Genomic DNA, 13,888 nt, shown 5'->3' on the forward strand with positions numbered 1-13,888 from the left:
CAACCACTCAACATATTTTTTAACATGTAACATTACTTGTGCTGCTGGTGTGTTGTTCAATATAGATTTGTGTGTACGATTGTAAAATGATTCTGCCAGTGTAAACTTAATAAGCATTTACACATAGCCTATCTGGAAATTGGGAAAAGTGCAGGAAAGCTACACTGCATATATTAAATGGGCTTTTAATGCATTAGTCATACTGAAATAAATAAGCACAAGTAATAAAATGAATTCCAAGGATGAATAAGTAAACTTAAAAAATATACTCAAATTTAACTTTAAATACACTACAACTTAAGGATATTAAATAATGTATTTTTTTAAATATACTTTCAGTGCATTGTTACAATGATCATTTTCAGTACACAGTTAAAATAATCCTCAAATATATTTTTATAAAGTGCAAATAAATACACTTTTAAAAAATAAACTGAACTTACACTTCAAGTATATTTTTCTAAACTATATTTTTTAGAAAATATACTAAAGTACAATTATTTTAAAGTGTGTTAAAAGTTGTATTGTGAAAATATGATGCTAATATACTTTTTATATATTTAGAGATAGTAAATTTTTTGTTAGTATATTTGCAGTGTACTATAGAAAAAGGGAATATATTTAAAATACAATAAAGTATACTTTTTTTTTCACTAGGGAACCCTTTAAGATACAAGGCATATAAAAATTCAGTGTTGTTATATGTCATATACCTCACCTGAATTGAGGTAATTTGTTTTTGTTCTTATTTTATTACTGACTGTTTACTTGTCTTTTTTTGTAAATTCAATTCAGTTTGAAATCAAGCTTTCTTGTGCTGCATGTGAGATATTGCAACAAAGTTACCCTATTGTAAAGATACAAATACACAGAATGAGCAAATATTTAAGTGAGATTATTGTAATGGTTATTGATCAATGTTATTGGTATTTAAAATGATACTGAATATTGATCATTTGTATTGTATTGAAGTTAGAAATTCCAGTATCGTGACCACTAATTCATGTACATTTCATGAATAAGGTGAAAGTGCTTTGTTGAAAGTAGCTATTTTCTACTGATTGATTGAATATTGTTTGGCAATTCATTAAATATCGCCGGCTAAAAAGTAACTAGTAATTTTAGTACTTTGAGTAGTTTTTGAGAAGAGTAATTTGTACTTTTACTTGAGTACTTTTTTGACACCAGTACTTTTACTTGTTAATTGAGTATTATTTCAGCAATGTAACAGTACTTGTACTTGAGTACAAATTTTCAGTACTCTTTCCACCACTGGTTTTGTTTCACAATCCTCTCCAGGGTGCGGTTATCCCTATTGCTTGTACACTTTTTTCTACCACATCTTTTCCTTCCCTTTGCCTCTCTATTAATGACCTTTTGTGTCTTGCCCTCCTTGTGCAAGGTGTCAATGGTCATCTTTTGGACAACTGTCAAGTCAGCAGTCTTCCCCATGATTGTGTAGCCTACAGAACTAGACTGAGAGACAATTTAAAGGCTTTTGCAGGTGTTTTGAGTTAATTGGCTGATTATAGTGTGGCACCAGGTGTCTTCAATATTGAACCTTTTCACAATATTCTAATTTTCTGAGATACTGAATTTGGGATTTTCCTTAGTTGTCAGTTATAATCATCAAAATTAAAAGAAATAAACATTTGAAATATATCAGTCTGTGTGTAATGAATGAATATAATATACAAGTTTCATTTTTTGAATGGAATTAGTGAAATAAATCAACTTTTTGATGATATTCTAATTATATGACCAGCACCTGTATTACTTACATAAAGTTAGTATTCCTGTAGGGGGTGCTTAACATAATAAATGTAATAAAACATGGAGAGACTCTTGAACCTCAGAGTGAGAAAACTTTATTGATAAAGGCACGCAACTATAAACAATAAAGTCTTTTGAATTGCATTTTTATAAATATACCACTGAAAGAGAGTGGAAATATGTGCTTGATGTTGCATGAAGCTAGTTGAACAAACTCTGAGTTTCAGAGTAGGTTTGGAGTTGACAAATCCAGATAAATCCAACCTGGTTTAGATCAGGATAAACTGTTGCACAACGCTCGGTATATACTTTCTCTGTCAACTCAGGTTTAATCCAGAGTTTGCAAAGCGCGTGCACCTGAAAGTGTGACACGTGTGGCAAACAGCCAAACACATAGAACAAGGAGAACGTCAGTTTGATTCACTTCTCGCGAGAGAGCTGTGCAATTCATGTCTCTTCCAAAGATTAAGAGATCGTTATGAAATTAAATGCATTTACAAAGCAGGAATAAACACTGATGAGTGAAAGTTTGAGAAGGCACCTGAAAGAAAATATCTGACTAACGTTGGAAGCTCCATCCGTGGACTCTCGGCCTCACTCGACACCTCAGCTAGCCGGACAGCTTGCAGAATTGACTCTCGCAGACTCTGTAGCTCCAATACATAGCGTTGCTCTCTCTGCTCTTGTGCGCTCAGGAAGTCATGCATCACGGCAAACCCACCACTAGATGTTGCAGCAGGAGAGATGGGTCCTCAAGGTGACGTGGACTTGGGATGAACTGGTGGGGGATTCTCCTCTCTCTCATCCTCCGTAGACTCAGCAATGGCCCTGGCCACATCCGACTCAGCAATAGTTTGGTCTGGGAGGCTTCCTGCCTCTCGGTGCAGTCTTGCGAGCAACCATCCCACTTCTGACACTAAATGTGAGACAACGGTTGTTCGCAGGCCCGCTGTCAGCTGCAAAAAATAACATTGCAGTGATATAAGGTGTAAAGTAATGTTTATTTACAGGCTCGAGAGGTGAAACAGTCCCAGTAGCAAATACCATAACCAAAGCTATATATAAAAGTTACAAAGAAAAGAAACATGGCAAACAAAAACTGCTCAAAAGAACAAAGAAAAGATATAAATATATACACGCAATCTTTCTCAATGATAATAAATTGCTCACGGCACCACAGTTGCACGCTCACTTGCCAGGTTAACTGACAACCCACACTCTTTTGGGGGTCCTTTTCATAGTCCAAGCATGACCCCATTAGTTAAAACCACTGCAAACATTAGTGAGGTAAGTATTAATGTATGTACATTTTTACAATACCATATAAATATATACACACATAAAATAATGAAATATTTACAGAAGCAAAATCCATTAAAAAAAAAATAAAATAAATAAAGACCCAAATAGACCCAAAGAAAATAAATTGCCTTTTTTTTTTTTTTTTTTTGCACACAAAAAATATTCTGGTCGCTTCATAACATTAAGGTTGAACCACTGTAGTCACATGGACTATTTTAAAGACACAAATTCCTATTGTAAAGACACAAATACACAGAGTTAGCAAATATTTAAGTGAGATTATTGTAATGGTAACTGATCCATGTTTAAATATGTAAACAAAAGCCTAAATTAAAATCTGTTCATCATATAAAGCGGACGTGTCTCTTCAGAAGAATTTAATTAAACTGCTCCATTCAAATTGATTACTGTTATGAGTCTTGTGCTTTTTGAAGCTTGAAAATAATGATTGCCTTGACAAAATAGATGGATATAAAAATTAGATTTTAAAATATCTATATGGCAGTATACAGTATGTGGTGGTTTTCCCCATGATATTTAAAATTATACTGAATATTGATCATTTTCAAGGTATTGTATTGAAGTTAGAAATTCCAGTATCGTGACCACTAATTCATGCACTTCATGAATAAGGTGAAAGTGCTTTGTTGAAAGTAGCTATTTTCTACTTAGATCTATGATTTGATTGAATATTGTTTGGTAATTCATTAAATATCACCGGCTAAAAAGTAATTAGTAATTTGAGTAGTTTTTGAGAAGAGTAATTTGTACTTTTGCTCGAGTACGTTTTTGACACCAGTACTTTTACTTGTAAAATTTCAGCAATGTAACAGTACTTGTACTTGAGGACAAATTTCCAGTACTCTTTCCTCCATTGCCATTCGGAAGCCCAGGCACACATGGAGAGTAAAACATTCGGTCTCATGGAGTAAAGAGGGAACACACTACAGACACTTGTCATTCTTCTGTTGGTATGCCATTCTTTCCTAGCAAGTAATATTGGGCTATATTAGCTTAAAACGTCACCCCAAAATAGGCCACCCTGTTACACCTCTACCCTTTTATGCTGAAAGCCCCTGACACAACCAAGCCGGCCGTTGACCAACATCGGTTCGTTGTTGAGTGTCGACCAGCCCAGTTTTGGCAGTGTGTTCAGATCTATCAGCACCATTTGGACCGCTTTGTTTTTTTGTTTTGTTTTTTTGCACCAATTGAGTATGTTGAATAGAGAAGAGAAATCACTCGGATTGGCTTTTCAGCTTACTGAACGAGTCAGTGGACAAGAGCAAAGTGGGCTTTTAATCAGTGCAGCACAGCTAGAGCACCATATTACTTAGATAAAGTTAGTATTCCTGCAGGGGGGGCTCAACATAATAAATGTAATAAAACATGGAGAGACTCATTGAACCTCAGAGTGAGAAAACTTTATTGATAAAGACAAGCAAATATAAACAATAAAGAGAGAGCATAAGATTAAACAATCATCAGTATTTATTATGAAAAAAAAAAACACAAGAACAAAAAAACACACTTGAAGAACCTTTAAAGTTCAGCATTCTGCTTTAGATTTCAATAGTTCCTGAAAAAGATGAACACATAAAGCCACAAATAAGTAAATCTCATATATTATATATGTAAAATTAATTTGTAAGAAATGATATCAATTAGTTTTCTGATGTGTGAATATGTGCTTGATGTTGTTCAGCTCTTCCGGATCTGATGTCATAAACCAGAAGAATGACAGTAGCCACGCCCACCAGAGCAGAGAGGACCAATCGGATCACAGCTTCAGTAGGACCACAACAGTGGACAGAGTCTGAGGAATAAAAACATCAAACTGAGATCAGCTCAGACAATAAACACTGATATCAAGAATATCTGAAGGACAGGTGAAATGATCTCTACTCACCATAGACAGAAACTCTGAAAGTTTTTAATGATCGTTTTGCTCCATTTATCATCAGCACATAATCTCCTTCATGTTCAGTTGTGATGTTTGTGATGGTCAGAGATCCAGTTTGATTGTCCAGCTTCAGTCTGTCTCTGAATCTCCCATCAAGAACATCATCATATACAGTGATTCTGTTGATCTGTTTATTAATTTCAGCTATTAAAGTGTTTTCAGACCAAAACCTCCACCGAATCACATCATCATCCTTCATTTCAGTAAGATCAGAGTTTAGAGTGACTGAATCTCCCTCCTTCACTGATATTTCATCTGTATCACCAAACAGAGAGAAAACAGAAACAGGGTGTGTCACAAATTAACATGTAAAAATAACTTCATGATTTTTATGAAAGTAAACAGTCTGAAACACATTCTTATAAAACAAAAGAACAGAACAACAGAAGAAAATTATGTATGGATTAAATATTTACTGGTGATAAAAAATAAAACAGGTGAAACAAATATTAAACTCACCAAAGACAAGGAGAATGAAAAACTTTCTCACACTGTTGATCTGTAGTTTATATTCTCCAGCATGTTCAGTTGTGGTGTTTGTGATGGTCAGAGATCCAGTTTGATTGTTCCAGCTTCAGTCTGTCTCTGAATCTCCCATCAAGAACATCATCATATACAGTGAATCTGTCGGCTGTTACATTGATTTCAGCTATTACAGTGCTTTCATTTCCAAACCACCACTGAATCACATCATCATCCTTCATTTCAGTAAGATCAGAGTTTAGAGTGACTGAATCTTCACTGAATCTATCCTTCACTGATATTTGAACTGTATCACCAAACAGAAAAAAAAAAAAAAAAACAGAAACAGAGTGTGTCACAGATTAATATTTATAAGTAACTTCATGGTTCCCTTTCGATACTTCACTCGTACTGCGTATGGGGAAAGTCTCCCTTTTTCCCCGTCACTGAAGCCTTTTTCAATAACGCAGTGTAACTGCATCGTCATTGGTTCACTCATGAGAAGTTGTTGAACCAATGACAGCGCGGCATAGCTGCGCGGCCTATGGCGAGAAAGCGCGCGAATTTTCCCGCCGAAAGGGGCGGGGTTTAGTGCTATATAAGCGGGCGTTTCGCCATAGGAAACCAGTCCTTTCTCCTTCAGCGACGACTACACATCTCTTCGCTGATCTCCGCGCTGAAGCCGAAGAAGCTCGCCGCCTGGAAGAAGCAGCTCTCGCCGCCGTTGAAGAGGCCCCGCAGCGGACCCAGCTGAGCCGCCGGACTACGACAGCGCCGGCGCCCTCGTGGACTACTGCCCTGAGCGCCGTCTTCTAGACGCCTGCCGCCTGCCGCCTGCTTCCCGTTCCGGCCGCCGCCTCAGCCGTCTCTTGCCGCCATCCGGCGCCCCCTCTGAGAGCGTTTCCTCGCGGTTCTATAACCGCTCTATAAGAGCATTCCTAGCGGATTCGTCCGCTCTAAAAGAGCTTCCGCAGGTCCTCGCCGCTCTATAAGAGCCCCCCAATCGCCGTTTTCACGGCGCCGGCATTTTTTAATGCCACGTCACTCCTGTGACACCTGCAGAGCCCCTCTGCAGGACAACGATGGACACGACGAGTGCGTTGGATGCCTGGGTAAGCCCCATGCGGAAGCCGCGCTCACTGACGCCTCATGCCCGCACTGCGAGTGCATGAGCCTGGCCTCTCTGCGCTCGCGGGTTGCTTTCTTCACCGGAGGCAGTCCCGCCGCTCGCGCCCTCCCGTCCCCTTCCCGCCGCGAGCCTGCGAGGAAGAGACAGCGGGGTAGAGCGACCCAGCGCCCGGAGTCGAGCGAGCTCACGTCGGCCCAGCCCCCGTGTGCCTCGCCCTCTCCCGCCAGAGAACAGTCGCCCGTCAGATTCTCCCACCCTGAGCAGCGTCCCTCAGCATACGCAAGTGACCTCGTCTCATTCGGTGGATCGGATGAAGAGCCGCTAGATGAGTCTATGTCTCTCGCGGCTTCCGAAGCAGAAGGCTGGGCTCGGCGAGTCGGACGACCCCGCCCCCCGCCTCCGCTGGAGCCCATCGAACACGGCTCGGGCATGGACGCCGAACTTCTCCGCGTCCTCTCTAAAGCTGTGGAGCAGCTGGACCTGGATTGGGCTCCGCCGGAAGAGCCGTCACGGAGCCGCCTGGATGAGTGGTTCCTGCCGGGAAGACGCCAGGCCCCTCGTCAACGTGCTGCCCCGTTCTTCCCCGAGGTACACGAGGAGCTGACCAAGTCATGGCGCGCTCCTTACTCTGCCCGCCTGCACACCACGCACCGTTCAGCCCTCACCACTGTGGACGGCGCTGAAGAAAAGGGCTACGAAGCACCCGCCGCCCCTGGATGAAGCAGTGGCAGCTCACCTCTGTCCTCCCACGGCTGTGGGCTGGAAATCAAAGAGATCCCTTCCTTCAAAGCCCTGCAGGACTACCTCCACCCTGGCTTCGCGAGCCTACGCCTCTGCAGGCCAAGCTGCCTCGGCGCTCCACACTATGGCGATTTTCCAAGTGTTTCAAGCCAAGCTTCTCCGCTCTATGGACGAGTCCGGCTTTGATGCATCTGCCTTCAGGGACCTCCGCAGCGCCACTGACCTAGCCCTGCGAGCCACGAAGGCCACAGCCCAGGCCATTGGAAGGTCCATGGCCAGCCTGGTGGTTTTAGAGCGCCACTTATGGCTCAACTTGTCCGAGATCAAGGACGCGGATAAGATGGCCTTTTTAGACGCCCCTGTCTCGCCCTCCGGTCTCTTTGGGTCATCGGTAGAGGGTCTCACCGAGCGTTTCACCGCAGCGCAGAAGTCCTCTCAGGCCATGAGACACTTCCTGCCAAAACGCTCCTGCTCCGCATCTGCTTCAAGCCGACCCAGGCCTGCGCCGGCTCAGCAGAGCAAGCCTGCCCCCTCTGCCTCCCAGGCAGCACCGCCAAAGGAGCAACGCCAGCGCTCTCGCTCTGCCAGACGCTCCTTCCCGAGACGCCAGGGACCCCGGCCCAAGATTGCGCTGGACCCTGTGACGCCTAAGTCATCCTGATTTAAGAGGAAGGAAGAGGACAGGGGAATGTCTCGCTGCGGCCGGACCACCCCCAAAGCTCCTTTGCGCAGTTTCCCCTCCGCCTCATTCACATCCGGGCATGGGAATGATGCTCAGTGTTACAGATGGGCCCACAAATGTTGCGTCCACACAAACCGCCGTTTTCACGGCGAACACATTTTTACCTTTTCTAATAAAGGGCAAATTTCCTCTTCCACTCCCCTCGGTGCACAACCCCCCCTCAGGCTGGCTGTCAGCCGATGTCATTCAACCTCTTGCCACCCGGGTCGAGGCTTGGCGGGCCATCCCCGGGCTGTCAAAGTGGGTCCTAGGGATCATAAGTCAGGGCTACTCGCTCCAGTTCGCCCGAAGACCCCCACGCTTCGGCGGGGTGCTTCAAACTTTGGTGATTTCGGACAACACTCACGTTCTCCGAACCGAAGTCTTGGCGCTGCTCAGGAAAGGAGCTATAGAAATAGTCTCTCCTCCAGAGAGTGAGTCAGGCTTTTACAGCCGTTACTTTCTGGTCCCCAAGAAAGATGGCGGTCTCAGACCCATCTTAGATCTCAGGATCCTGAACCGCTCCCTCATGAGACGGAAGTTCAAGATGCTGACGCTGAAGCAGATCCTCGCACAGATTTGTCACGAGGACTGGTTCTGCTCACTGGACCTGAAAGATGCCTACTTTCACATCCAGATAGCCCCCCACCACAGGCGGTTCTTGAGATTCGCCTTCGAGGGTGTGGCTTACCAATACACGGTCCTACCCTTCGGGCTGTCCCTGGCTCCTCGCACTTTCACCAAGTGCATGAATGCGGCTCTTTCCCCACTCAGACAGATGGGAATCCGTGTTCTGAATTATCTCGACGATTGGCTCATTCTGGCCCACTCGCGAGCAGAGCTAGAACTTCACAGATCTGTGCTCCTCAGCCATCTAGAATGCCTGGGTCTCAGGGTCAACCTATCCAAGAGCTCGCTGCTTCCCAGCCAACGCATTTCGTTCCTGGGAGCAGTTTTCGACTCTGTTCGCATGACGGCAGTAGTCTCGCCAGAGTGCGCTCTGGCCATTCAGCAGCTCGCAGCTTCCGTCACAAACAAAGCCTACCTTCCTCTGAAGTCCTTCCAGAGGCTTTTAGGGCTGATGGCTTCCGCCTCCCCAGTTCTACGGCTCGGCCTTCTTCGAATGCGGCCTCTGCAGTACTGGCTGAAGTTTAGGGTCCCCCCCCACGCCTGGCGGCATGGCCGCTTCTGTCTCAAGGTCAATCAGGCCTGTCTATCAGCCCTGAAGCCCTGGTTGAACCCCGAGTGGTTCAAGCGTGGCGTACCCCTTCAGGCGGCGTCGCGGAGGACGGTGCTCTCGACGGACGCATCCAACTCAGGTTGGGGCACTCTTTGCGAGGGCAGACCGGCCTTCGGCTCGTGGTCACACGAGGAGAGCCATCTTCATATCAACTGCCTAGAAATGCTGGCAGTGATTCGTGCCCTTCACTTCTTTTAGGCTCACCTGACGGGACGCCACGTCCTAGTCCAATCGGACAGCATGACGGTGGTGTCGTATATAAATCACCAGGGAGGTCTTTCGTCCAGCCGCTTATGCACACTGGCGAAGCGTCTTCTGGAATGGGCTCTACCCAGGTTTCTGTCGCTCAGGGCGACGCACATTCCTGGAAAAACCAATCTGGGAGCAGATATGCTGTCTCGGAGCAATGTCCCCTCAGACGAGTGGATGCTCCACCCCCAGACGGTTCTCACGATATGGGAATTCTTCGGGAAGGCAGAGGTCGACCTCTTCGCCTCAGAAGACAATTCTCATTGCCCAACTTATTTCTCGAAGAAGGACGACGCGCTGGCCCACCATTGGCCCAGCACCCTTCTTTACGCATTTCCCCCGATCGCTCTGATCCCTCAGGTTATCAGACGAATCAAGGAAGACGAGCACAAAGTCCTCCTGGTGGCCCCGCTCTGGAGGAGCCAGACTTGGTCCTCAGAGCTGTTCAGGCTCTCCAAGAGAGCCCCATGGCCCATTCCTCTGAGACAGGACCTTCTCTCTCAGGCGAACAGGACAATTTGGCACCCACAGCCAGAACTTTGGGCTCTGCACTTATGGTCCCTCGACGGGAGCCGGTTAACCTCCCCGGGGACGTGTTGAACACCATCTCTCAGGCGAGAGCTCCGTCTACGAGACGTCTCTATGCCCAGAAATGGTCAATCTTTGTTGATTGGTGCTCTGCACGCAACATAGATCCAGTGGAGTGTGACGTATCTCCGATACTGTCCTTTCTCCAAGAGCGTTTGAATTCGGGGCGAGCCCCTTCAACGCTCAAAGTTTACGTAGCAGCCATCGCAGCGTTTCACTCTCCTATCGCTGGCCAGTCAGTGGGGAGAAACGGCCTAGTGGTGCGTTTCTTGAGGGGTGCTAGGCGATTGAATCCTCCTCGCCCCCTCACTGTTCCCACCTGGGACCTTTCTTTGGTCCTCAGAGCTCTCAAAGGACATCCCTTTGAGCCGCTGTGCTCAGCTAACCTCAAGCCCCTGACGCTCAAGAACGCTCTGCTACTGGCTTTAGCATCGGTGAAGCGTGTCGGCGATCTGCAGGCCCTCTCTGTGAGCCCTGCTTGCCTTGAATTTGGGGCCAACGACTCTAAAGTCGTATTGAAACCCAGGCTTGGCTACGTCCCCAAGGTGCTCTCGACTCCGTTCAGAGCACAAGTTATCTCCCTCTCTGCGCTCCCTGTCTCATCAGATGAGCAAGAGCTGGAGTTGCTCTGCCCTGTTAGGGCATTGAGAACTTATGTAGAGCGATCACAGCCTTTCCGGCTATCAGATCAGCTCTTTGTTTGCTTTGGCGGCCGCACCAAAGGGTCTCCGGTCTCGGTTACTAACGTAACCTCGGTTCCCTGAGATACGGAACGAGTACTGCGTTACTTGCCGTGCCACGAGGCTGCGGCTTCAGGGTCGTCGCTTCAGTCGATATGGCCTGGTTTCCTATGGCGAAACGCCCGCTTATATAGCACTAAACCCCGCCCCTTTCGGCGGGAAAATTTGCGCGCTTTCTCGCCATAGGCCGCGCAGCTATGCCGCGCTGTCATTGGTTCAACAACTTCTCATGAGTGAACCAATGACGATGCAGTTACACTGCGTTATTGAAAAAGGCTTCAGTGACGGGGAAAAAGGGAGACTTTCCCCATACACAGTACTCGTTCCGTATCTCAGGGAACCGAGGTTACGTTAGTAACCGAGTACGTTTTTATGAAAGTAAACAGTCTGAAACACATTCTTATAAAACAAAAGAACAGAACAAAAGAAGCAAAATTATGTATGGATTAAATATTTACTGGTGATAAAAAATAAAACAGGTGAAACAAATATTAAACTCACCAAAGACAAAGAGACTGAAACTCTTTTCCACACTGTTGATCTGTAGTTCATATTCTCCAGCATGTTCAGTTGTGATGTCTGTGATGGTCAGAGATCCAGTTTGATTGTCCAGCTTCAGTCTGTCTCTGAATCTCCCATCAAGAACATCATCATATACAGTGAATCTGTCAGCCGTTACATTGATTTCAGCTATTAAAGTGTTTCCAAACCTCCACTGAATCACATCACCATCCTTTATTTCAGTAAGATCAGAGTTTAGAGTGACTGAATCTCCCTCCTTCACTGATATTTCAACTGTATCACCAAAAAACAAAAAAAAAAAAAAAAAAAAACAGGGTGCGTCACAGATTAATATTTATAAGTAACTTCATGATTTTTATGAAAGTAAACAGTCTGAAACATATTCTTATAAAACAACAGAACAGAACAAAAGAAGCAAATATGTCTATGGATTAAAATTTTAACTGGTGATAAAAAATAAAACAGGTGAAACAAATATTAAACTCACCAAAGACAAAGAGACTGAAACTCTTTTCCACACTGTTGATCTGTAGTTCATATTCTCCAGCATGTTCAGTTGTGATGTCTGTGATGGTCAGAGATCCAGTTTGATTGTCCAGCTTCAGTCTGTCTCTGAATCTCCCATCAAGAACATCATCATATACAGTGAATCTGTCGGCCGTTACATTGATTTCAGCTATTAAAGTGTTTCCAAACCTCCACTGAATCACATCATCATCCTTCATTTCAGTAAGTTCAGAGTTTAGAGTGACTGAATCTTCCTCCTTCACTGACACATACTCCTCTTCATCACCAAACGCACCTGAAGAACAGAGTTTTTACAGATTAAAGCTTTAAAACTACTTGATGTTGATTTGATGAAGATTCACTAAAACACTTTTAATCATTTAAATGTGAAGTGAATAATATTCTGCAGATACATTAAAAGAGAAATAAACTCATATAGAACAATAACTAATTAAAAAGACACTTTTACTTTAATGTTTAACGTCACACTAAAACTAATGTGGTTGAGTATCTGAGGTTCATATTTATATTATTTTATTTAATCAATCCCTAATAATTTCTATCTGAATTCAAACTTGATCTGACAGTAAAATCACAGTTCAATTATGAGAATATCAGTGGATATTATTCTTTTCTGACTAATTTAACCAGTCATTTATCACATGGTACCAGAACAGAAGCAACTTTATCCATTAAAACATGTTTAAAACTCACCATCCAGATGCCAGAAACACAAACAGAACAAAACAGTCCAAAACATCTTCAGCAGTTTCAGTCCACAAATATGAAAAGAGAAACTCTTCAAAACTGCTTCAGTAATAAAATGACAAATGTGCTGATGTGAAGCTGCTCTGTAGGCACCTCCCCCTAAACACTCCCCAACCTTACCACATCACACGAGAAAAACAAATCTGTCTGAAACTTTTTGTGCAATTCTGAGAGTGCTCCACACAGGTTAGTGGGCCTGTACAAACCACCTGTAGTAACACACTCTCCTCTGTGCACTAGACACTTTTTACACACACTGTTGTGTACATAAATCGTACAAAATACTCTATTACATATGTTTGTTTACATGCTCATACACACACAAAAACAAACAAACAAACAAACAGACAAACATTTTGCACTGTTCCCCAGCGAGCTGCTTAACTTACAATGTTTCTCTTTGCGCATGTACAGTATTTATGTGAAAGCATTTGTATATTTTAATGTATTTATATATAGTATATGTATAATCGGACTCTCTCATAGGTTAGTTGTTTATAGGTTTATACTGTTGTCTGTGTTTATGTAGCACCGTGGTCCTGTGAGGCACAACATTTCGTTCCACTGTATGTCACCACATGTAGCGGAATGACAATAAAGCTCAACTTGACTTGACTTCACCAGTAAAATTAAGTGAAACTCCAAATAACTGCACATCTTTAAGTGTTAATTAATGTATGTGACCATCTAGCACTTTTTTAGCTCATTAATTCAACCTCTGAACTTTGTCACTTTGAGGTCAGGTGGGCCTCAACTTCCAGTAGATCAATGACATTATTTTCAACAGAAATAAACTGACCCATAACATGATAAAAATATCTTAACAAGAGGAAGCAACAGTTTCTTCTTGTCAGCTTTTTTCTTGGTGTGTCATCTTGATGTTGCTTCATCAAGATGGAGCAACAGTTTCATCTTGTCATGAGATCCTGTCATGAGTGTTTGGCTCTGCTCTCTCTCCTGTAACTGTCTTCAGGTCATTTGTGACCTTGGACCACAAAACCAGTCATTAAGTCGCACAGGTATTTTTTTTAGCTATAGCCAACAATACATTGTATGGGTCAAAATGATCGATTTTTCGTTTATGCCAAAAATTTTAAGTAAAGGATTTTAAATAATTTAAATCATGTTCCATGAAGATATTTTGTAAATTTCCTACCGCAAATACAGAATTTTTTCCCCCTTC

General features: G+C 43.6%; 1 protein-coding gene across 1 annotated transcript in view; it reads right to left on the bottom strand.

The window, feature by feature from the left end:
* Positions 1 to 4,531: 4,531 nt before the first annotated feature.
* Positions 4,532 to 13,888, bottom strand: part of LOC125270830 — a 57,792-nt gene continuing 48,435 nt past the window's right edge. The window contains exons 2-5 of the mRNA XM_048194815.1: positions 11,918 to 12,232; positions 11,410 to 11,703; positions 4,985 to 5,293; positions 4,532 to 4,891 (exon numbers count right to left, since the gene is read on the bottom strand). Of these exons, the coding sequence (XP_048050772.1) occupies positions 4,740 to 4,891; positions 4,985 to 5,293; positions 11,410 to 11,703; positions 11,918 to 12,232 (1,070 nt within the window). The 3' untranslated portion in view covers positions 4,532 to 4,739. The remainder of the gene's footprint in view (positions 4,892 to 4,984; positions 5,294 to 11,409; positions 11,704 to 11,917; positions 12,233 to 13,888) is intronic.

The sequence above is a fragment of the Megalobrama amblycephala genome, linkage group LG6 (genome assembly GCF_018812025.1).
Source record: "Megalobrama amblycephala isolate DHTTF-2021 linkage group LG6, ASM1881202v1, whole genome shotgun sequence".
NCBI classification, from domain to species: domain Eukaryota; kingdom Metazoa; phylum Chordata; class Actinopteri; order Cypriniformes; family Xenocyprididae; genus Megalobrama; species Megalobrama amblycephala.